This window comes from Maylandia zebra, linkage group LG9 (assembly GCF_041146795.1).
Source record: "Maylandia zebra isolate NMK-2024a linkage group LG9, Mzebra_GT3a, whole genome shotgun sequence".
In the NCBI taxonomy this organism is placed as follows: domain Eukaryota; kingdom Metazoa; phylum Chordata; class Actinopteri; order Cichliformes; family Cichlidae; genus Maylandia; species Maylandia zebra.
This window is the reverse complement of record NC_135175.1, coordinates 36,039,169-36,064,115: the sequence shown is the minus strand read 5'-3', so window position 1 is coordinate 36,064,115 and position 24,947 is coordinate 36,039,169. Positions and strand designations below refer to the sequence as shown.

At 46.0% G+C, this 24,947-nt stretch overlaps 1 protein-coding gene across 4 annotated transcripts in view; it reads left to right on the top strand.

Annotated features, from left to right (window-relative positions):
• fars2 (phenylalanyl-tRNA synthetase 2, mitochondrial) overlaps positions 1–24,947 on the top strand; it is a 139,812-nt gene that overhangs the window by 89,797 nt on the left and 25,068 nt on the right. For 3 of the 4 annotated variants that reach the window (XM_024803668.2, XM_076888655.1, XM_076888654.1), the window contains exons 8-9: positions 3,109–3,269; positions 9,249–9,424. In XM_024803668.2, the coding sequence (XP_024659436.1) occupies positions 3,109–3,269; positions 9,249–9,424 (337 nt within the window). Of the gene's footprint in view, positions 1–3,108; positions 3,270–9,248; positions 9,425–23,407; positions 23,486–24,947 lie in introns of those variants that run through there. The other variant, XM_076888656.1, reaches the window with a different exon arrangement.

Sequence of the window (24,947 nt, the reverse complement as noted above, 5' to 3'; positions counted from 1 at the left end):
AGTTCCTGAGCACCTTGGAGGGCAGTTGGAAGTCTCTCAAGCGTCTGAGGTGGTAGAGACGCTGTCGGGCCTTTTTCACCACGGTGTTGATGTGACAGGACCATGACAGGTCCTGCGTGATCAGAGTGTTTATGTAGAAAACATCAGTATGAACATTTGAACTATTTAATCACGTTGCTCTGAGGTTGTGCTCTAGCTCAGGTTTTCAATAATAATAAATGTCAGACGTTCGATTTATGAAAGAAAAAAACACCTGATGCCAGCTCCGACTGACACACCTGAACAGTCTCATGTTTACAGCTCGCTGCAGTTCCTCTGACGTCCAGCAGGGGCTCCAGCAGCGAGTCCGTCCCCCCACACTGCCATGTTAAAGCCTTACAGCAGAAATAAACATGTTTACACCCTGACAAAAAACTGTTTGGGCCTCTGTGTCTGTTTTACCACTTGATGTTTGGGGGCGTGGCCTCTTGGGCTCACCTGTGGTAACTGGATTTCCGGAGCTTGACCCGTGGACCGTGTTCACGTCTGAGCTCCGGCTCTGAGGATTGAAATTCCTGGATTTTATTGGGATGTCTTCCACCCAAACAAACACCTGTGAGAGATTCGGGGCCGGTGCGGTCCGCCTCTGACTCTCATCAAATGTGGGAATGTTTTTAGGAGGAACGCTGTTCGTCTCTCCAGCAGAGTTTCACAGACTTGCAGAATCGATATTAAGCAGCACTACAGCTGTTTTGGCCGGCAGCCTGCTCTCCAGTCTCAGAGTGCAGTCCTGCTGCACTCGGTCTCTACCCCCGCTTATTACTGTGCAATCCATGGAAATGTATTTTCAGTTACACTTATGGCTTACAGCAATTATGGAAGCAACATAATCAAGACAGAGCAATTATTTCTCTGCATTCCTTTTTTGCAGTGCAGCTCTCATTGGCCTCCTGATTGTGTCCTCCTCTAAAGTCTCAAACTCTCTGCTGTCACGAGGAGCAGGTTCAGCTCATAGTCTGCTGACAGGAGGACACTTTGATTAACGAGGACATGAGAAGACGTCCAAAGGTCGAGTTATCGCCTGATTAATCCTGATCAAACGATGATGACTGTTACTGTTGTATACCACCGTGCTGATTTCCATCCATCCTCCGCTCTGTGAAGATAAACCTGAAGGAGTCTGAGGAGTCGGGCTCAGCTGCCCAAACTCTTGTTGGGCATTTTGTCTACAGGTGGCTTAGTTTACACACAGGAGGAGGCGGCCATACCTGCTGAAGTGCTGCAAAGCCACAAACAGCAGCTTTAGTCCATCTGCTGCCTTCAGGGAATCACACAGAGAGACCGGAGGAGAGCTTTCCCCTCCGATCAATGAAGTCTCAAAAATAACTGAGGAAAGAGTGTGTGTGTGTGTGTGTGTGTGTGTGTGTGTGTGTGTGTGTGTGTGTGTGTGTGTGTGTGTGTGTGTGTGTGTGAGAGAGAGAGAGCACAGGTGTGTGTTGTAGGCGGTCACATAAGGTTGTAACGATTTATTGACAGCATTAAGTTGAAGTCTTGAATAATAGAGAGGAGTCCACTGAAGTATCTCACACACACCACACACACACACACACACGTATGCCTTCCTGTTATGGTGAGGACCAAACAAAATGTCCTCACAATTCCTGAACCAAAGTATCAGAAAACCTCACAGGCATCACGTGTCCTAACAAACGCCACTGAGAACAAAAACAGGGCAGTCTCACAGACCTGAGACCCCCGAGCAACCACAGGTCACTATAGGGTTAAATTCCCCAACAAGTAGTTGCAAAGGTGGTGCTGCACCAAAAGCTTCCTTGCGGTGTCTTTGGTCCATGTTGGATTGCTCCGGTCGCCCATGGTTTGCATGGAAGTTGCCAACTACTCATGGAGCAGCAGTGAAACTGTGAGAAGTGCCACACAAACTAAAGAACAGAAACCATTCGCTTTGAAAGTAAAGGTTCGGCTTTATGAACCCTGTTGGTCGGAGTGGTAATGAAGACAAGTCTGTTTTTACATATTGTTGCTGATTGGAGTTTGTGGAAACCACAGCCACTCCAACAATCTGCTCACGACCAACACAATCACAGGAAGGGTTTTGGTGCGGTCCCCTCTGTATGGACGATTTCAGCCGACAGCCTGGGGTCACCAACCAGTCTGCAGTGAGGCCAAAGGAAGTCCTAAGGAAGAAGCTAACTGAACTTTCAGCATAAATATATGGTGTATGGAACAATGAGACATGCTGGGTTTTATAATATACTTTTACATTTCTGTTGGATAAAATTTGCTATTGTGATTCGAGCTGTCAAATCTTTGAGGTTTCTAAGCCTCACAGATCGTTTTAACTGGTCAAAATGTCCCCGTTTCTAAAAATACCCTCAGTGCTGGAATCTGTTCTTTCTGTAAATTGAGCGAGACGTGCTCAGACGCTCTGCTTCCTCCTTTGTCCTCTCAGAGTGATGACAGACCGGCTGCGTCGAGTTTGATTTAGGATGGTGTGGTGGTTCATCGGCAGTCCATGTTTTACCTAAAGGTGATGTAGATGGGGTCAGCGTGGCCTCTCTTTGGACGAGGTCAGATGTGTTTGACACATTATTGTAAAGAAGGACTAGAATAGAAATGAGTAATTTTAGGTTTGTGTTTCGTTGCGAGTTTAGAGTTTTAGAGACTGAAGCCTTCGCGTGATTGGATGCATATTTAGACTATAAGTGATCAGTGAGGGTCCTTTGCTTATCTGATGGTGAGCCTTACGTCTTCGTCACTTCTTAAACGTGCAGTTGGGCCGACAGTGGGTGGAATATTTTTGCCATATTAAAAGCCGTAAGACTGCTTTGATAAAAACAGTAGATTTTACCCCAGACGACCCGGGAGCTGCTGGTCTGTTTGGGGTTTTGGTGAGACGCTCCACCAAGTGCTTCTCTTTTGGTCTTAAACTGTTTTATTCATCAGCATTCATTCATTCAGAGATCAGATGAAAGCGAGGTGCTAGACGGAGAAGTGTGATGCTTTTATTTTGTATGTATTTTCCACAGAGCACTTCCTCTGCCTGACTGACTAAAGTGATTCGTTAGCTTGTCTGCTGACGGCTGTTTCCTATGTTCTGTGTTTGTGCAGCGGGGGCGGGGGACAAGCTGGGCTGGGCGTTCGGTCTGGGCCTGGAGAGGCTGGCGATGGTCCTCTACAGCATCCCGGATATCCGGCTGTTCTGGAGTCAGGACGAGCGCTTCCTCAAACAGTTCAGAGTTCAGGACATCCACCAACCCGTCTGCTTCCAGGTAGACACAAACATCACACCTGAGTGGAAGAGGAGCAGATTTTCACACATAAACGCGATCGTGGCTCAAGAGTTGGGAGTTCGCCTTGCAATCGGAAGGTTGCCGGTTCGAGCCCCGGCTTGGACAGTCTCGGTCGTTGTGTCCTTGGGTAAGACACTTCACCCGTTGCCTACTGGTGGTGGTCAGAGGGCCCGGTGGCACCAGTGTCCAGCAGCCTCGCCTCTGTCAGTGCGCCCCAGGGTGGCTGTGGCTACAATGTAGCTGCCATCACCAGTGTGTGGATGTGTGTGTGAATGGGTGGATGACTGGATGTGTGAAGTGCTTTGGGGTCCTGAGGGACGAGTAAAACGCTTTACAAATACAGGCCATTTACCATCCTGAAGACGGATGAACGTACCGACTGCAGAATGAAAGAGCTAAAGTCTGTCTTCCATCCTTGTCTTCTTTTCTTTCCTGTTCTGTTTACGTGCCTTCCTCTCCTTTGTCCTTTCCTTTCACTTCTTGTTTCCTTTCATTCGTTAATGAAAGCTCCTCCCCTTGCCCTTAATTTGATCTTGTTTCCTTTTGTTTCAGTCCCATTATTTTGCTTTCGTCACCTTATCTTTTCTTCCCTCCTCTCTTCACTGCTCTCCTCGTTTCCCTTCGTCCATTCGTTTCATTTCCATTTTCCTTTGTCCTCTGCTTCCTGTTTACCCTCCGTGCAGTCTTATTGTGTCTCTGCTGTGTTCAGTCATGTCTCTCTTCAGCTACAACACCGTGTCTGTGCTTGTGTGTTCATCACTAACCTGTAATAACTGCTGGCTCGGTTAGTTTACCTTCAGATGCAATAACGAGTCCGAGTCTCTCGTAATAAAAACAATCTTCTACCGTCGTGAATTAATTCACAAATGCAGAAATTAATTTGCCGTTAACAACGTCCTCCTTGTTATACAGCCACCGTTTAAAAAAGCTGCAAACAGACTGTTTCTTATTTGTGGGCCGTGGTGATCGAGAGTCGCACATACTTCCTACCAGCCAATGACAAAGCAGCAGCCCACCTACCTGTAACCACACTTTACACCCTCACTCCGTGTGTGTGTGTGTGTGTGTGTGTGTGTGTGTGTGTGTGTGTGTTTTCTTGCCTCTTAACCTCATGCATAAAACATTTTGACAGTGGGGGCTCACATCAGCCGGCACCAGTCACTTCCACTGACCCCACCATCATCAACACACACACACACACACACTGTGGGGTGTGTGCAGGTTCACACAGCGGTTACTCCGTCCCCACTAAAGGTGCTCTTTGTCAACTCTCGTCTTCACTAATAAAGAACATTTCAAGTGACTGTTGGAGGGCAAAGAGGAGAAAAGAGAGGAGTAAGATGAAGAGGAGGGATGGTGGGGGTGGACGAGGCAGAAAACAGATGGAGGGAGGAAGCAGAGAATGAGGAATAAATGAGGCGAGAGGTAGGACAGAGGAAAGAAGAGGATAAGAATAGATGCAGAATCTGACTAAATGCAGTTATTTGAATAAAAGATCTTTAGATGTAAAAAAATAAAAGGATTGAGTGAAACGTAAGGTGAGAGAAAGTAGGGGGTGACATTAGTGAGGAAAAATGAGAGACAAAACACAGCTTTAATGGAAAAAATATACTGAAGCGAGTTTGAGGAAGTGATTAAAAAAAGAAATGCTTGAAATAAATAAGAGAAATAAAGTGTGGGGAAAAGGAAAAAGAGGGAAAACAGATTAAAGTGTGTCAGGAAAACAGAGGAAAATGTAAATGACTAAAGAGGCACCAAAGTCTGAGAAGGGAAAGTGGAGGAGGAACGATTAAATGGAAGAAACAAAGTGCTGAAAGATACCTTAGTAAGAATGAAGAGAGTGAGAGGAGACGCTGGAAGGGTGGTTGGTGAAAACAACGACATGAACCAGTGTCACCTTATCCAAACACAGCGTCTTTGAACCGTTTCACAACACGTGTTCATCGCACTCAGCCAACCAATGCTAAACCTTCATTAACCGCTGTCCAATCAAACCACCTGCCTAGCTAGCAAAGAAGTCACCCAACTTCCTTAACATCCGACCAACAAACCAAAAAACTGAACCGAGCAGACAACACCTCCCTCCATTGTACAGCTAATATCTGCCTGTATTTACCCCACCTAACTACCAGCTGACCTACACAATCTTTCTTCCTTGTCAGCCAACCAATCCCATCCCTTCACCAACAATGAGAAAGAGCAGCTGATGACCAACTAACTTCATTACCTACCAACTTACCTTAATACCCAACAAACCAATCAAACACTTGATGAGAAGAACTGCTGCCTTTGAAAGTACAACCTATCGTCACCTACCTGGCAGCCCAATCACGTCCTTACCTTCCTACCACCTGACCCTGATGACCTTTATTTCTAGCGGGCGGACCAATCTTCTACTTTTAGCACCAATGAAACATGCAACGAAAGACCCACTGACCTCTTTATCCGACAGCCACCAAACTAGCAAACAAACAGCCAGTTGATCTGTGAACTACCGCCTTCCAAAGAACAAGTGATGGCTGACATCACGTGCACGGTACTTTCAGAACTTATCTGGACCACTATTTTTTTGTGCTTTTGTGACAGAATCAACAAAGTTTTACTCTTAAGCTGAAGTTTGTCAGCTCACATGGACAAATATTCACTCAGTTTATGTCGTCCTCTGAGTCGGCTGGTAATAATCTCCTTTAGGTTATAATCTTACTTCATTGTCTTTTGATCTGAACAAACTGAAGGAAACGAGAGGAAATAAATTGTAAATAGCAAATGCTTTTGAAACGGCCCACAGTGAGTGCATTCAATAAAGGTTTAACTGTATCTGACAAATTACAATAAACACATAATCAGTGTTGTTAAGCTGAAGACGTGAGGAGTGAGGGAGCGACCCTGCTGTCCTCCTGCTGTCCTCCTCACAGCCCTGTAAGTTTTATTGATAAACTCTGTTTCTCCAGAGGGGCCTGGGGAGCATGGCTCATCTCCTGCCCAGGGTCAGTTCACCTCTCCTGGGCTAAGGCTCTCCACCTCTCCCCCGAAAGCCTTTACTGGCCCCCACATCCACAGGTAATGAACTGTGACCGCCCAGGGCCTAACAGGAAATAGACTCCTTGGGTGTCGGTGTGTATGTTTGTATACGCACACACACAAATGGCTTCAGGGAGCTGTGCAGTGCCACTAAACTATTATAGTGTAAACAGACGGCTCACCTCCCTCCATACGTCTGCACAGTATGGTCAGAAATATGTGGATACTTCTCTCCTCACCTACCACCTGCTGTGCAAAGTCTTTCCCTGACGCTCGACTGAGTATAAAAATATCAAATGAGACTCGTTCTTCTCTCTGTTCTTCTACCAGTTTTACTTCTGTCCTTTACTGAAATATGTATGAATTGTTTATTTAACCCTCGTGTGCAGCGCTTTGTGAAAAGCACTTAATAAATAAATGTTACAACTTTATGAATAGATGAATAAATAAAGTTTGGTTTCCAGTTCATTTATAATTAACTAACACTTACCAAAATCAGCCAATCAGTTACTTATCTGCTTGCCCAACCAGCAACCCAACCAACTAATCTATCTAACCAACCACCTACTTTAAGACGTCACGTTTTCTCAAACCTACCCAGCAAACCAACCAACTTTTACCTGCCAACCAACTGCTCAATAGGCCCCTTTCTTGCTAACCAGCCAACCTTTCATCTACCTACCTTCCTAGTTACCTAACCGAGCAATTGCCTGCCTGTGTAACCAACCATTTACCTACCTGCCTGTCTGTGTAGCTGTCTACACAGCTAACCAGTTGTTGTCTATGTTCCTTGACAACCAGCCATCTACTTTGCAAACCAGCCAACCAACAACTTGTCTTAAACCGCAACAAACAAACTAACCACTAATTGACTTTTTTGTCTAACTAATCACCTACATGTGCAGGCAACTAACCAACCACTACCTAAACCAACAACTTACAGCGAACTGGTGATACCTTTCATCCTGGGTAACAAACCAGAAATCTACCAACCACCAACTGACTGTCCAACCAATGTCAAGCCTTCACTGACAAAAACCCAAACAGCAGCTAACTGATCCATCACTGAACCACCTGCCTTCCTCCTGCAGTTAACTAAAGTAAACTAGTCTTTGATAACATATGAAACAAACTGACCAACCAACTGATCACCTTGCTGTTCTTTACCTCCACCTTTGAATTGAGCTAACTACAGCCCAGTTTCTACAGAACATAACTAAATAACATTAAGTTGGCATGTTTCACTTTTCCTTGTTTTGTTCTGACTTTTGTTTCAAAGGTGGAAAAACCAGTGTCACACAGATTGATGTGTCTCAGTGAATAGCATTAAGATGGAGAGAAAATTAAGAAAATATCATTCAGGAGCAGAAATAACAGCAACTTCTCTCACTCTGTGCAAGTTATTCTGAGCATAATAAACAAGTGACAGATGATAGGAATCTCTCCTTCAGTCTGTCGCTGCATAAAACATCACATTTATTCTGTCGTCCCGATAAAGTTTTAATGTGTTATTGTCTTTGTGTTTTACTCTCTGCTGCACTTTCTCCTCTTTCTTCCTACAGTCGGGCTGTTTCTCTTCTCCACTTTCTGTCACATTTCTTCTTCTGTTATTCATTGGGTTCTTTTTTGTTGCTTGAATCTGCACTTTCAGCTCATTTTTATTCACCTCATCTCTCAATCTCTGCAGTTGGTGTGCTGATTACCCCTTCAGTCCTTACATCTTTGTGTTTATGCTTGGTTTACTTTGAAATTCTAATGAGTCTCCAGTCCAAATATCCCATAAATGTACATGTACGAAAACTAATCAATGTGGTGCACAAAGTAAAATTTCAACATCTTTGAGGATCATTAATAACTCATAATGTGTTATTGTGAAATTAAACTATTCTTCAGGGCCTAAACATCAGCCACAAATAACCTCAGCCACGCATCTGCACATAATACATGAATCCAGATGAAGACGTTACAAAACTAAAACCACAGCGAACCAGCAGAAAAACAACAGCGTTATGCCACATTAGCACTCAATCAATTAAACATAAAACTATTACAAATATAATCCATCATGTACTTTGCAACTATTAAGTGGGTACATTAATTATCATTGCATTATTTAGTTAAAATATATTAATGCAGACCAACCAGTTCCCTATGACCTAGCTACCCATCCACCCTCCTAACTACTTACACAACCAGCCTGCCAACCAGTCTCTCTGCTAGCATGGCTAACCAGTTACATACCTGCCAGTCTACCTGTGCAAACAACCAACTGCGTGCCTGTCAATTAAGGACTCACCTACATTCATCTACCACCTTTGCAACCAACCATTCTGTGTACCTGCCAGCATGGCTCATCACTTACATAACTACACAACCAACCAACTCCTTGCCTGCTTGCTTACTTTGATAACTAACCAGTTAAGTACCCACCCATGTAGACACTTAACCAACTACCTAGCTACATACTTGTACGGCTAACTAATTAAGTAATTAATTAACTACCAATCTAAACAACCAATTCCTTTCCTTTGCTTTACTACACAACCAACTAATTGCTTTCCCACCCACCTATGTACATGACTAACCAAACATGTGATTACCAGCCTATGCAATAAACCAGTTCCCTACCTTCCTGTTTGGGTAATCAATTACTCACCTACACGACTAAATAATTGCCTGCCTAGATAACTAACCACTATTTAATGAACCAATCAAGTGCCCACCTACCTAGATGCTCATTCAACCACCTACCTATTTACCTCCATGGCTAATCAGTTACTTACCTATCGACACGATGAACCAATCGTGTGCCTAGCTCTGTTTTTCAGGGACTTTTTTGTAAAGAGAAATTATCAGTTAATATTTCCACCATTGCTTACAGTGAACATTTTTAAGTTGAGCTGTCAGTCATTGTTGTTTTATACGTTTGTTTTTCAGACGCTCAGTAAGTACCCACCTCTCCATAACGACATCTCCTTCTGGCTGCCGAACGGCAAAGAGAGCGAGGCAGGCAGAGAGAGCTTCACAGAGAACGACTTCTACGAGCTGGTGCGCTCCATCGGAGGAGACCTGGTGGAGAAAGTGTCTCTCGTGGACAATTTCACACACCCAAAGTAAGAAAACCCACTGAGGGTCAGTAAATGGCTCTTTTTGCACAGGTCATTATGATGCTAAATTCCCTCCTCCTGCTCAGAGTGCTGCTGGTACACCCTGTGATTAAGCAAACATCAGCGACGGTTGAGGTGACTGTCTTTATTGATATCCCAGGTTGAGAGTGATTAACAAGCTGTTTGGTTGTGAGGGACCAGGAGCTTCGATGAACTCAGTGCTTGTCTTGCTTTGGTTCATTTGTGATATAACAAATATTTCAGGGTATTTGCTGGTGGAGCAGATCTGTATTTACCACAGATAGACTATCAAAGAATTACTATGCCATTATTGATATGCCATTTTAGCATTAAAGCCTCTTACTGTGATGCTAGCTCTTAGCTTTAGTCGGGTTTCTAAGCTAGCTAGCATCAAGAGCTGCAGTCCACTCTGAGTTTAGTAGCACCTTATATAATAATTCAATTCAATTTTATTTATATAGCGCCAAATCACAACAAAAGTCGTCTCAAGGCGCTTCATAGGTACAGAGAAAAACCCAACAATCATATGACCCCCTATGAGCAAGCAGTTTGGTGACAGTGGGAAGGAAAAACTCCCTTTTAACAGGAAGAAACCTCCGGCAGAACCAGGCTCAGGGAGGGGCGGGGCCATCTGCTGTGATTGGTTGGGGTAAGAGAAGGAAGACGGGATAAAGACATGCTGTGGAAGAGAGACAGAGGTTAATAACAGATATGATTCAATGCAGAGAGGTCTGTTAATACATAGTGAGTGAGAAAGGTGACTGGAAAGGAAAATAATAATATTTTAAAACTCAAAGGAGTGCAAAAGGTGCTTTTAACTGCACATCTCTTATCATGAAATGGACAAAATACATCAAACAAACAGCATCCTGCCGCTTCTTGCTGTGGTTGTAGTCCAGTTATTTTTATGCTAACTGCTAGCTGGCTAATGCATCATGTTAGCATTGTGCTAAAAGTGCAAACCAATAAGTGGGTAGATCCTATTCACTGTTCATTCATCTTTAACTGCCTATCCAATTCAGCGGGCTGGAACCTATCGCAGCGATCACATGGTACGAGATGAGGTTACACCTGGACAGGTTCACGCTCACATTCACACCTACAGCCCAGACAAAGGGCTTACCACTGCACCGCTGTGCTGCTCCCATAGACTCTGTTACATGGAACTGATGCAGGTGACGCTAAGGTGGAAGTGCTTCAAACCTGCATTGCATTTACTGGCCAGCAGGGTGCGAATGTACAAACATGCATGGAAAAATAGCCCTAACTTTATGACCTCATGATGAGTTCATGGTCACAGCCATGAGTTTGTGCTCTTTCTGAATCCAAAGCCAAGTTCATTTTTTAAACTTGGTCCCATTAGAGTGAAATGAGTCATATCTGCCCATCACTCATCACGGCCTTTTCAAAACACTCAGAAGCCACTAACCAATGGGCTACATCTTTTATTTACAGTCTGTGGAGTTACTATCAGAACCTGCACGGCGTGGCCCAGAGGGACTATAGAGCCTCTACACCGCAGAGGCTTAGAGTCAGCAGTAAAGTACTTAAAGTAAATATAGGATCAGAAACCAATGATGAAAAAACAAAAACTGCAGGAAAAAAAAACAGAAAATGAAAAGGAAAAAGTAACAAAAGCAGAGAAACAGGAGCAAAGGTCATCCTCTCTGTGGTGCTGCTGAAGGCCGGTGACTGATGGCAGAGTCATCGGTTCCACACACACAGACACACACACGCACACACACACACACGCACTCACACACACACTCACACACACACGCACACACACACACACGCACTCACACACACACGCACTCACACACACACGCACACACACACACACGCACACACACACACACACACAGACATAAACTCACACACACACACACACACACGCACTCACACGCACACACACACACACGCACTCACACACACACGCACACACACACACACGCACACACACACACACACACAGACATAAACTCACACACACACACACTCACACACACACACAGACATAAACTCACACACGCACACACACACACACACACACACACGCACACAGACATAAACTCACACACGCACTCACACACACACACACTCACACACACGCACACAGACATAAACTCACACACACACACACACACAGACATAAACTCACACACACACACACACTCACACACACGCACACAGACATAAACTCACACACACACACACACAGACATAAACTCACACACGCACTCACACACGCACACAAACACACACAGACATAAACTCACACACACACGCACACACACACACTAACACACACACACAGACATAAACTCGCACACACACACACACACACGCACACACACACACAGACATAAACTCACACACACACGCACACACACAAACTCACACACAGCTGTCCTTGGCGTGCACCTTCGAGTCTGCAGTGCCTGCTGTTGACATCTCATTTTTTAGGACTGTGTGTGTGTGTGTGTGTGTGTGTGTGTGTGTGTGTGTGTGTGTGTGTGTAAAGGGCAGCAGTGGGAGGTTGGTACCTTATGGCTGAGAACTCCTAATCCACATCACTGTAACTAACACACACACACACACACACACACACCAACACACGCTCGCCCGATCTTGTGTTGGAGTGTGTGCAGCGAGGGCCCTGCAGTGCGTAAAAATGTCCTACACTATTCATCTTTCAGCATTTTAATGTCTTTTAAATAGCGACCTTTTCCCCCACAGAGCGCACCCACACCCACACACACCCACACACACACACCCACCCACACACACACACACACACACACCCACACACACACACCCACCCACACACACACACACACACACACACACACACACACACACACTTACATTAATACTTAATATTAATATTAATATTAGAATTATAGAATTAATATAGAATTAATAATAGAATTAATATAAGAATATTGATTATTAATACCAGTGACTCTTGCGTTGCAGCTAATGGGCAGAGAGGTGAGAGGCCCAAAGCTGAAGCCAGAGCAGCGTTTGAGAGTAAGATTTCAGAGTTCAGCTAAATCGCTGCAGACAGTGGATTAACTTACAGCTGCAGTGAACTTTCACAGACCGATCCGAACATTTGGTGCCAAAACGTCCAGAAGAGCTGACCTTTGCTGGAGCGCTGCAAATAGATGAAGCGTTTTAATTAGCTGCAGCGTCCAGGTTTGTTTAACCTCCACGGCAGACGTGCAGACGACAGCTTTGAGAAAGAAACTGTAGAAATCTTTTTTTTCACACTTGAATCCGGTTGTTCAGTCTGACGTCACTAGCCGTGTCTGGGTCTAAACTGCGCTGCAGGTCCATATATCAAACGATCACTGTGGCATTACTGAGAGTTAAAAACTGTCTAAAGTCTTTCATCTTTAATAAAATGATCAGCGTTCTGCTCTACCAGGTGTAACAATTGAGTTTAACATCCAGGCATCCATGAAAACGGAATTTATGACATTTAACGGAGTTAGAAGTTAGCAGGGAGTTAGCTCGCTAGCTTCTATCTAAATACAATATAGCATGTCCTGACTGCGGGGTTTTGGAAACAAATTAAAACGTACAGCTCTGTTATCACTTCCAGCATAAATGAAGACAGAAAACTAAACAGCAGTGACGTTTGTAGGGTTACTGAAGTTTGGCTAGCTGGTATATAATGATGTGCTACGTGACCGCTAGCGACACAGCTATGTTAGCATAATATAAACAAGCTAACTTTTTTTCCACTCGATAAAAGTTAACGTGAGTGTTCTCGGTGGTCAGGAACAAATGTAATCGCATGGCAGGATGCTGTAAAAGGACCAAACTTCAGCCAGGAGAACAACTGAGATAATCCATCCACAATACGAGGTTAGTCATTCATATACTGCTGCATGGGCTGGGCTGTAGTTACATCCTAAGGTTTTAAAAACTGAGCTTAAATAAATGATTAGTGGTAATAAAAGCCGAGGGAGGTCAGCAGTGATCACTGACTGTTTTAGGAGCTTTTTGAGATCAAATAGAAGAAAATACAAAACATTAAACATGTTAACAACACAAAAGCCATATTAAACGCAGACTACTTTAGACCCGGAAGCAGGATTCGTCACGTCATCACTGAACAACCGGATTAACATCTACACCGGTGTGGACGTTAACCAGTCTGGAAGAAATAATCAGCGATGTCCTCGCTGTTATTTCCAAAACAAGTTGCTGCCAACCTGCTAGCCCCGCCTACTTCCACCACAGTGTTTCCTCTGCCTGCTGACCGGCTCACCAGCCTCCAGGTGTATGACTGCACGTGAGAAATAACTTCTTGGGTGTAAAAATGTGTGTGTTCAGCAGGTGGCTGAAGCACACCAAACCCTGACAGGCACAGAGACTGGTTTGCAACCTCCCAACAACCACTAGTTGCTAGGAAAAATGATTCCCAACCAGTTGGTGTATGGTTGCTGGAACAGAAGGCTGCACCAGAAACATCCCTGTGTTAGCTTTGATGCTGTCGCCTGCAGTTTGCACGGAGACTCCAACTTGTCTGCAAAACCTCGTCAACTGGTGTCTCTGGGGTCCTCGTCTGTAGGCCTGGTGATCGAGGCCTCACATTTCCGTGGGCGGGTTTTCTGCTGAGAGCGTTTCCACTTCAGGTGTGGACTGAAATAAAGTGTCCGTGAATCCAAGCTCGGCCCAAACGAAGCTGCTGTAACGCAGTCGGCATCCCGAGATCGTTGGAGACTTTAATTTTGACTTTACGTCACTATTATTGGCCGCTGCTCACCACACTAATCCAACACCTCTGCTAGTTATACTAACAATCAGGTTTCCAGGGAAAGTGGTCTCTGTTTGACTACAGACTCTCCCATTGGCAGGTTTCTATATACATTTTCTTTCTTATCTGAAAAATGATCATCTGTGCAGCTTCAGTCTCACAATATTTTTGGCAAAAATCAAACAAACCTTTTCAGTATGCTGCCCTCGTTTTCCCGGGAATAATCAGGAGGAGCTGAAACTGGTGGAGCTCGTTAGTGCGGGAGTTTGAGTCGACTGTGAAAGTTGTCCTGGTGGTCACTGATGCACGTTTGCTTAAATAATCCAGAAAATGAAGGTGTAGCACACAAGTCAAGGATTTTCTAGAGAAAAGCTTTTATTTTGAAGGAGCTGGGGCTCCTGTGTGGGACAGGCAGATAAAGTGAGTCAGAGTGAGGCTGGGAGACAAAGGGAGCGAGCGGCAGGAAGAGGTTTTGGGGGAAAACAGGTGCAATGCAGGTGTTTTATGCAGCACTAATCAACGAGCTGATAACTGCAATTAAGAGCGAGAAACTTTCCCTCCACCATCATCGTCATCATCATCATCATTAGGCTGCGAGGCCGGCGACCACAGCGTCTACGGGTGGAGGCGGGAGACACGAGTGTGAGCCATCAGCAGAGAAAATGACAGCGTGTGGGGGAGAGGGGGGAGGTTAGGGAGGAGGAAAGGTGCAATGCAGGTGTTTCGTGCAGCACTAATTTAAGGAGACAATCCAAAAGTATGTGGCCAGCGGCTTTACCGCCCGACGTTTAAAAACCACCAGGAAGGACTCGGACATTTCCCTCCAGTGGGTGTTTATAGTTTATAATAATTACAGCTCACTGGTGAGAGATAGAAACATTTAAATTAGTTTAAACGATCAGCTGATTTTCCATTTAAAGAAATTTGATTGGTAGTGATTTAAAAACTGTTTCAGGGTTTTACCTCCAATGATGCAGATTTCAGACAAACACGTTCATCGGTGTGTCATTGTAGGTCACACAGTCCACGGTTGGACTTTTCCAGTATGATTGATGTACTCTGAATACCAAACACATCGGCTTCCTGGTGTCACATGATGCTACCACATGTCATCTTCTCAGCCTCTGCACGCCGTCAGGATGTGAGTGACGCTGCACAGACTGATCGCTCCGTTTGGCTGGACGGTGAACGCAGCATTAAAAATCTCACTTCTGTGCTCGGAGTCGACAGCTACGCTGTTAACCCATGACATCATCGTGCGTCAGACATGTGAGGAAGACGGCGAGGTGTCAAAGACGGCGACCAACACAGCTGCCGAGCCTGACGATGATTGGATGAATCTGCTGCTCAGATGTTTCTCACATCATTAGATGGATACGGGATCATTTCCATATTTCAACATCCACAAACAACTTTTGTGCCTTTGTTTAAGTTCAGCCATCAAAAACACCTGAAGTCTGTCTGCGCCCTCAGCCCTCACACCTGTACAGGTGCATTAATGACACTGATGATCAAAGCACTGCAGGTGTGTGTGAATGGATAGAACGATGTCCCAGAAGAGGGAAAAGCTAAATCTGGATGCAAAGGTGGAAAAACCGAGCCGTCAGATTAATCCTGTTTGCTCCCAGACGTTCGGTGATTTATTGAGCTTTTATTCTTTTCCCAGAGTAAAGTCTCCGAAAGACAAACTGAACATTTATTCCGTGTTAACGTATTCACCCTTTCCAACCCCGGCTCCCTCCCTCTCTGCTCTCCCTGCTGTGACAGATCGCTCGGCTGTCATTAGTCAGCATATTAAATTTTGCTAACAGCCCGAACTGGATCCAGAAAAAGTGATGAAGAAGCCGAGACTGTTCTCGTCAGAAACACGAACCGGCCGTCAGAGACTCGCTTTAACCCCGCCGCGCCGCCGTCTCTGCCTGCCTCACCTCAAACCAATCGGCCTTTAAAAGTGCCCCCGCTGATCGATGCTCAGCTGTCGCAGTGATTTACAATAAATGTGTGTGACGCTGAGCTGACAGGGCCGACTCCCCCAGGAGGAGCTTTACCTTTACTGACTCTATATTTACAAGAGGAGCAGACACTGATCAGCAGCTACGCTGAACCCACCTGAGCACACTTCACACACGTTTATAGGAGCGTATGAACGTTGAAGATGACAGAAAGGCTGGTTGTGCGTCACAGATGTGAGAGGATAAACCCTTGCAGGATATTCCAGTGTGAGGATATGAACACACATCCTTTCATTATTAGACTTAAAGTGCTGTTTAATGCTCCTAATATTTAAAATATTGCATTAGTAATTAATAATTCTGTTGTACACACTTAATGCAAATATTTATTTACCTTTATTTCTTTTTATCCAATTTTTCTTTTATTTATTTTTCAGTTAAATTTCATTTATCTGTCATTGCTTCACAACAACATTGGTCTGAAGCTTTTTATAGATTTTAAAGCAAAGACCTCACAATGTCAAAGAGAAGACCCCAACATCATACAATCATTGGGGAGGAAGAACTCCCGTTTAATAGGAAGAAACCAGAGACGGGTACTGGAGGCCAAGGTAATGCCATCCAGAGTAAGGATCTGGTTAGATACCATATTTCTAAGATTTTCAGGGCCGAGTACAATAACCTCAGTTTGATCTGAATTAAGAAGCAGAAAGTTAGCGGCCATCCAGGTCTTTATGTCTTTAAGACATTCCTGCAGTTTAACTCATTGGTGTGTGTTATCTGGCTTCATGGACAGATAGAGCTGGGTGTCATCTGCATAGCAGTGTAAATGTATGCTATGTCTTCTAATGATGCTGCCTAAGGGAAGCATGTATAATGTAAAGAGAATTGGTCCTAGCACTGAACCCTGTGGAACTCCATAATTAACCTCAGTGTGTGAAGAGGACTCTCCATTTACATGCACAAACTGGAGTCTATTAGATAGATATGATTTTTAAACTTTGTTGTGTTTATTTTGTAGAAATGCAGAAATGAGTGTAAGATTAAAATGATAAATTAATAAAATTAAAACTTAAATAGGAACGTTAATAAATGGGTGGAAAAAAAAACCTGCGATAGGTGAAATCCGCAAAGTAGCCAACTTTATTTTTTACAATTATTATAGATGTTTTAAGGCAGTTAAAGCCCTCACTACACTTTATACACTCCCCTCAGACAGGCGTGAACACTTTCACACTTTTCTCTCTTGTTTAAACACAAAGTTCAAACCTTCGTAGAAAAATAAGTCCAGTATCAGAGAATGAAACCAAAGACACCCGCAGGTGACGACGTGTCATCCACACTGTTGTGTTTGTTGGGGAGAAACTTACAAACATACAGCACGTCAGAGTCACACTGCTGGGATCAAAGATTTATGTAAATTTGACAAGCTGAACGCATTTCACATTCATGCACAAAAACAATCAGCGAGGCCGCGACAGGTGAAGCGTGTCATAGCGAGGGACCACTATATTTATTATTTTTATTTTAAATTTAAAATTCAGTCTCGTAGTCGGGGATCGGTCTGACAGGGCCTCCCTCCCGGCCGCCACCCGGCACACTTTGCACCGACCTCTGCGTCACCTCCTGTGGGTGGTGGGCCTAGAGGAGGACGGACTCATGCCCCTTTTTCAGGCTGAGCCCCATGGACCAAGACACGGCCACCAGACGCTCTCGGGCACCCTACCCAGGGCGGGGTCTCGATAACCCCCGATAGCGGTCTTTTGAACCGCTCTTTGTCTGGTCCCTCACCCAGGACCAGTTTGCCTTTGGAGACCCCGCCCCCCAACAACATAACCCCCGGGACACAAACCCGTCCACCACGAAAGGTAGAGATTCTCAGAGCGGTTAGAATTTAAAATGTAAATATTAATTTACGCCACATTTTCTATACTAAGTCCTTGGATCCTGAGGTTTGATGTCAGCTTCTATTTGTTTGTATCACACAAAGAACCTGCAAACACTTATGGATTCATTATTGATCATTGCTGTGGATGTTTAATCATCACTTAGGTGCTCGTGCTTTTGCTCAGTACTTTTGAAATCGGGGGAAAGTGCAGTCTGCTGTTCAAAGTCTGACTTCATAAGTGGCCACTGCAGTCTGGACGAGTGTTGATGTGAGACTCATCTCCAAACAAACCATAATGTGCATTATGGCTGCAAATTGATCTAAAACCCACTAAAGCTGCCGGAAACTGCAGCCTCTCAAATATATTTCTCCTCCAAAGTTAATCGAATGAGAGAGCGAGGGGAGAGGAAACAGAGCTCTCTCTCTCCTGCACCATAAACGTCTCGTGTAGTAGCAAATCAAAGCTGATGGCTCGCTATCATCCCCCACAAATCTGCATTTATCCGCCGGTAACACTGTCAGCCGCGACCGGGCCGGGACCAATTCGATAAGCCGACAGAGCTGTCAGTCAAGTTGACAGTCCCCTCCCCCTCCACACTCAGGGGAGAGAGGGAGAGGAGGCGGGTGAGGTGAAGATTGACTGTGGTAGTTTAGACAGATGCTGTGGAGTAATCTCCTGCTTTAGTCGGAGCAGCAGCACTCTCCCCATCATTGTCTCAGCAGGCTCAGCCGGGAATTCCAGCATCCTTTTCCCCAAAGGACACTTCCTAGTTCCTCCTGATGATGATGATGATGTTGCACTTGGCTGGAAAACCCTGATCAGCCCTGTGAAGGCTGTCTCTGCTCTGAGCTCACACACCCTGCAGAGGAAACGTGTTTGACTGTTTGTATCCACGACTCGCTCCAGAGTTTGTGTCCACAGGTGAAGGCAGGGACACCGAGGTCCACAGTAACTCAGAGCTTTGCCTTTCAGCAGCTCTCTGTTAACCACAACACCTCCTGCAGTCCAGCTCTCCATCACCCGTGAGCCTGAGAGCTCAGTGAATATTTATATAATGCAAACAAAACAAAACAGTGAAAACTAAACGTAGGCTAAAACATGTTTCCAGGTGGACTCCGAGGCCTGTCTCCCGGCTCGCAGTCCATGTGCGCTGAACATGAAGTGGATCAATATGTTTCCAAGCAGCCATCATCAGTCCAGCAGATCCCAGTGATCCATACATGTTACAGGCGCACTTCCTGCATATTTCCGAATGGTAGAGATTCCCGTGAGGTCTGAGCTCCAGTTCTGGATGTTGCTCTAACGATCAGATATGTGTCTGTGATGGATCAGAATGGGAACAGGTTTGTTGTGGCTTCAGTTTCTCTCACACAGTTCTTGTGTGTTTCAGATCGTTAAATATTGATTTGGGTCAGTTTTGACTGCCTTGTTTTGGAAAACAAATACTGGGGTCCAGACCCGGTGACCTCACGGGTCACGGCCGCGAAGACATCTGATTTGTCTACGGTCCAGCTCAATGCAACAGGAAACGCAGCGCCATCTTTAGGTGCCGGTCGAGAGCGCAAGAAAACCAACTAACCTTCTTAAATCCACGGGGACATCAACGATCCATCGATGTTGGGGTTAGGCTCGTGTTTATTCTCTAAATGGAGATCTTGTAACAGAAGAGCTGCAAAGACGCAGAGAAACAGACTTAATTTGAAGGAAACGTGTTTCTCAAACACGCCTGTTTATCACGTGTTAAAGTGCCGCCTGACGATGGCGACGACTGTTATTGTACCTGTGCAGGCGTAGACGAGTAGATGAGCAAGTCAAAGGTCCAGAGCAGCAGTGACTTTATTTAAAGGTCTGAAAGGCTGATTTTCTCACAGCTCACACTGTAAAGTTCAGTAAACAGGTTTCAGAGGTGGGTGGAGGTGGGTGGAGGGTTAACAGCTGGCTGCTACTAAAGAGTGTCGGTTTGGACTGTAAATTGGACGTGAGAGCGCTGGCTGACACTGACGGCTGAAGCAAAGAGTAGCTGGAGTGCAGAGCGCTCCGTACACCATCCTCTCCCTCCACCTGTCATCCTGTCATCGCTGCCTCTCCCTCTCTGCCGGCTCAGCAGGAGACGGAGAGGCAACCACCCACCACAGCTCCATCAATGATTTAACAGAGAGACGAACGCTCTCCCCAAAAAAGATGAAGGAGGAAGGAGAGTGACGCCTCAGAGGGAGGGAGAGGGGGAGGAGACGGATGACAAAAAGGAGGATGGGAGGGGGAGCGGTAGAGCGAGTGCCGTTACCTGTGGGGGGAAACGGGGAGAGAGAGAGCTGCCACTGAATTATGCAGGATTGCTTTCTGTTCCCAAAACCAATCAGCCTGACGGAGAGGGACAGGGGCCGCCATCTCCGCCCCTCTCCCCTCACTGCACCTCTGCACGATGCATTAAGCGGTCAGTCGGGACGCTCCCACAGGGGTCCGGCCTCCCCCCTCCCACAGGGGTCTGGCCTCCCCCCCCCACTCCCACGCTGTGGTCTGCGAGTCCTGGAAGCAGGACTAAATAAAAGTGTCCCCGCCCACAATTATTAACATATTTTCGGCCCGTGAATGTGTCTTCAGCTTCACAGAGGAGAAACTCTTGTGAAAGAATCAACACCTGATTAAAAATGATTTACCTGCAGCATCAGTCGCTTGATTGGATGCAGGATTTTCCGACTGTTCTTTAATCAGCAGCTGAGCTTTCATCTGATGCTGACTGCGCTCAGCAGCTGGAGCAGCCGGTGGCAGTGAGATAAAGAAACCAGGCTGTTATTAAACTCTGATATTTCCAGGTCAACATCAGCAGCTTCTCCTGTTGTTTCCACGCCGGCTCCACGGTTATTTCCTCCGTTTCCACACAAAGTGGTGATTTCACACAGAGCTGACAGTTTGCACGAGACACAGGTTCTTGACTGTGACTCTGGACTGGGTTTGGATTAGAGAAGCAGCGAGCGAGGTGAGCTCAGCTGTCCTGGGATCAGCTAACATGGAATCAACCGTTCACGTACGTGCTGCAGTTGTAGTTTTAGGACCGAGCTGTGAAAGTGTTGCTGTTTCTCGAAACCGTTGTTTATTTTGTGAGGCGCCTGCGAGCGCTGGAAGCATTAAATTAAATTCAACAAAGGAAATTAGCCACATGAAAGGCTCGCTCTGAAAACGCAGCTCAGGGTTTGTCTTTAAAAGCGCGAGAAGTAATCTCTCATCAATCACGGCGCTCACGCGGCGCAGCTTTCTGGCCCTGCCCTCCCGTGGAATCGATGTGTGGAACATAATTTACTTCATGAAGCCAAAAAGCACAGCAGCTCTTTGTCTTGGAGCTCGCTCCTCAGAGGAGCGCCGCCATCGCCACTAAATTAAAAGAAACAGCAACAATAACTTTGGATTCCCTGCTGTCAATAGTGGTAATGGAGTCTGTGTAACACACACACACACACACTCACACTCACACACACACACACTCTCACACACACACACACACACACACTCACACACACACACACTCACACACACACACACTCACACACACACACACTCTCACACACACACACACACACTCTCACACACACACACGCACACACACACACACACACACTCACACACACACACTCACACACACACACTCTCACACACACACACGCACACACACACACACACACACACACGCACACACACACACACACACACACACACACACACTCACACACACACACACTCTCACACACACACACACACACTCTCACACACACACACGCACACACACACACACACACACTCACACACACTCTCACACACACACACGCACACACACACACACACACACTCACACACACACACTCACACACACACACTCTCACACACACACACGCACACACACACACACACACACACGCACACACACACACACACACACACACACACACACACACACGGCCGTGACTCCGGGGTGCTCGAACCTCCCTGTTTTCTAAATGGGATCTAGGTTTCACTTTATCTCGCTTTTCTCTAAATGCCAACATCATCCTGTTCACCTTTTCAAAATGTCGCCTCCTCCTCTCCTCACCTCTTTCTTTTCCTTGTCTTTATGCTTCCTCCCTCCTCCTCCTCCTATCTGGGTTACCTTGCAGTGTTAGCATATTCGCTTACTGCAGCACTCACTCCCGGGAGTGTGTGTTTGTGCACCAGATCGGAGTTAGTTTAGGAGTGTGTGTGTGCGTGTGTGTGTGTGTGTGTGTGTGTGTGTGTGTGTGTGTGTGTGTGTGTGTGTGTGTGTGTGCAGCAGTAATGTTTTATGGGCATTAGAGAGCTGGTGTATCAACAACAACACGCCAGATTTATGTCAGCCAGCTCACCGGCTGCCACAGCCCCAAGGGCCTCTGGGTAATCTGGGTGTAATTGAGCATGGAGGTTATGGTGGCAAACACACACACACACACATACACAAAGATAATAAACACATCAAACTCCACGTGCTGGTACGCACAGACTGCAAACACAGCGCAGGTGTAAACACTCAGAGGTCTTCGTGTCGCACATCGATGCTGAAAACAAACACAAGAAATATAAATGAGACAAACCAACAGGAAGCTGTGCTGGTTTTTGTGTCTTTGTGGGGTCCTGGTTCCTGTCTCACCTGAGTGACAGGACGTGGGAATCCTGCATAGTCCCAAAAACAGCTTGAACATGTGCTCTCGACAAAACACTAAACAGCAACAAGGAATCTGAAGCAAAGAGCAGAATGACACAACTGTGAGGGAGGACGCGGCGCTGACGCACCGAGGAACAACTGCAGAAGGCCAACCAGGAGACACCTGAGAGGAGAGCCTGGGAAACAAGACGTGAGCACAAAGCACAAGAGACGGGACAGGAAGTAGCTGAGCTCACCGAGCTGACGCAGAGAACACGGGAGTCCGAGAAAGTCTGTGGGTCGGCCCGGCCGCAGCCCGGCTGTCATCACGAGCCCCGAGGCCGCCATGACGGCTCTATGTCTGTGTATCCTGAGCTGACGCGTGGCTCTGCAGTTCCACTGTTCAAACACTAGGTGCAGTTTGTCTCACTGAGAGGATCCATCCTCTTGCAGTCAATTTGAAAAACATTAGCAGAAGAACAATTAAGAACAAACAGGAAACAAACAGGAAACTTTATTAATCCCAGAGGGAAACTGGGTTGTCATAGCAACATGCATGCAATAGACAACAAAGCAATCAAACAAAATAAATATAAAAGGACACAGAAAGTAATGTTTCTGGGATACCGGCTCCTCTGACACGATTGTGCTGTTAGGCAGTTTAGATTTAACATAAAGCATAAACCCCAGTTTCCTGTTTTATTTTGAAAGGCAGCTGTCTCTTGTCTGTGTTGCTGGTGGTCGTAGCTCAGTGTGACAGTTTGATGTGAGCGAGTCTGAAGCTTTGCTGTGAGTCGTTCTTTGTTCCACGTTCGGTTCTTGTTCAGTCGGTTCTGCTGTTTTGTGTTTGAGTTCTTGGATTCTTTTGTTTATCTCCATCACATCTTTGTGGATTTCATTTGTGCTTTTTGGGTTCTTTCCTGTTTTACTTTGGCAGTCGGGTTTCCTCTTGTGTCTTGGGTTTTACTTCCTGTCTGTCTGTCTTCACCTGTGTTTGCTTCCTGTCCCTGCTTGTTGAAGCGTCTGTGTTCGTGCTCCTGTGCCATCGCCTCGTTGATAAAGACTGACTCAGATTGCTTGCAACATGTCAGCAATTAGACTGCAACTATGTGCAAACCTCCGTCGGTCTGCTGGTGCAGGCTGCAGGCAGAGGTGATTGGTTGGAGACAGGCTGCCTCCCTGCAGCAGCTGTTCATTCACCTTGCAATTAAAATTAGTTGCTACAACCTGTTGGAATGCAGCTACGGGTCCTTCCCGTCACACGGAGGCTGCCGTCCTCACAGGCGAGGTGACGATCACCCGCCTCTACACTCGCTGGAGGTGTTTCGGTTGACCCGGTTTAACTTTGGCAGCTTCTGCTGAGACGATGAGTGAAAGAGACAAAATAGCAGCAGCAGACGTTCTTCATCACAGGAAGTGTTTTTAAAAATAGGTGAAAATCCTTAAACGATCCCGATGTGCTCCTGACGTGTGGAGGTGCGCTCGTGTTTGTAACCCAGCAGGACGCTGATTCGTCTCAGGCCTCGCTTTATTTTTACGCTCTGACGTGGCGCTCCGAGCCGAGGCCGCCGCAGCTGACACACATATGGACCAACCGAGAACACGCTGGTGAGAGGGTCGTGCCTGCGTCGTCTGCCAGCTCCAGCGCGGGCGCACACACACGCCTTCTGTCCTGCCCTGGTGAATCATACCGTCAGCAGCTTTGCGGCGGTCACTCGAGGTGAGCGAGGAGAGTGTTTGGCCGCTGCAGTTTCTCAGATTCGTGTCACTGTGGAGCAGAAATGTTTTCAGACCCCACAGAACAACAAGCAGGACGCTGTTAATCACAGAGACCCTCGGGCCGCTAACATCATCAGTCCATCGACTGGTTGTTTGAGTAAATCTGGTGCTGCTGGCCTCGGTGAATTCTAGATGAACACACAGTTAGTATTTGTATATATTTGACTTGGTTATTGTAAGTGAAGCAGGAGCAGCAGACTCCTGATTTGGCAGCAAAACCACTGATGGCCTCTGAAAACCCGATGCATACGCGGAGCTCGGTCACATGATGAGAAACTGCATCATGTGACCCTGAACCATCTTTGAGCTGCTATAGGCTCAGGCTGCTGGGGCATTTCCCATCATGCACTGAGGGTGTGTGGGGTCTCTGCAGGCGTCGCTGTTTTGCCTCGACTCTATTAAAAGCAGCCATGCTGACGTCTTAGAGCTGCTGTCGTTTGTTTTGGAGCTGACAGCGAGTAAAGCTTCAAAG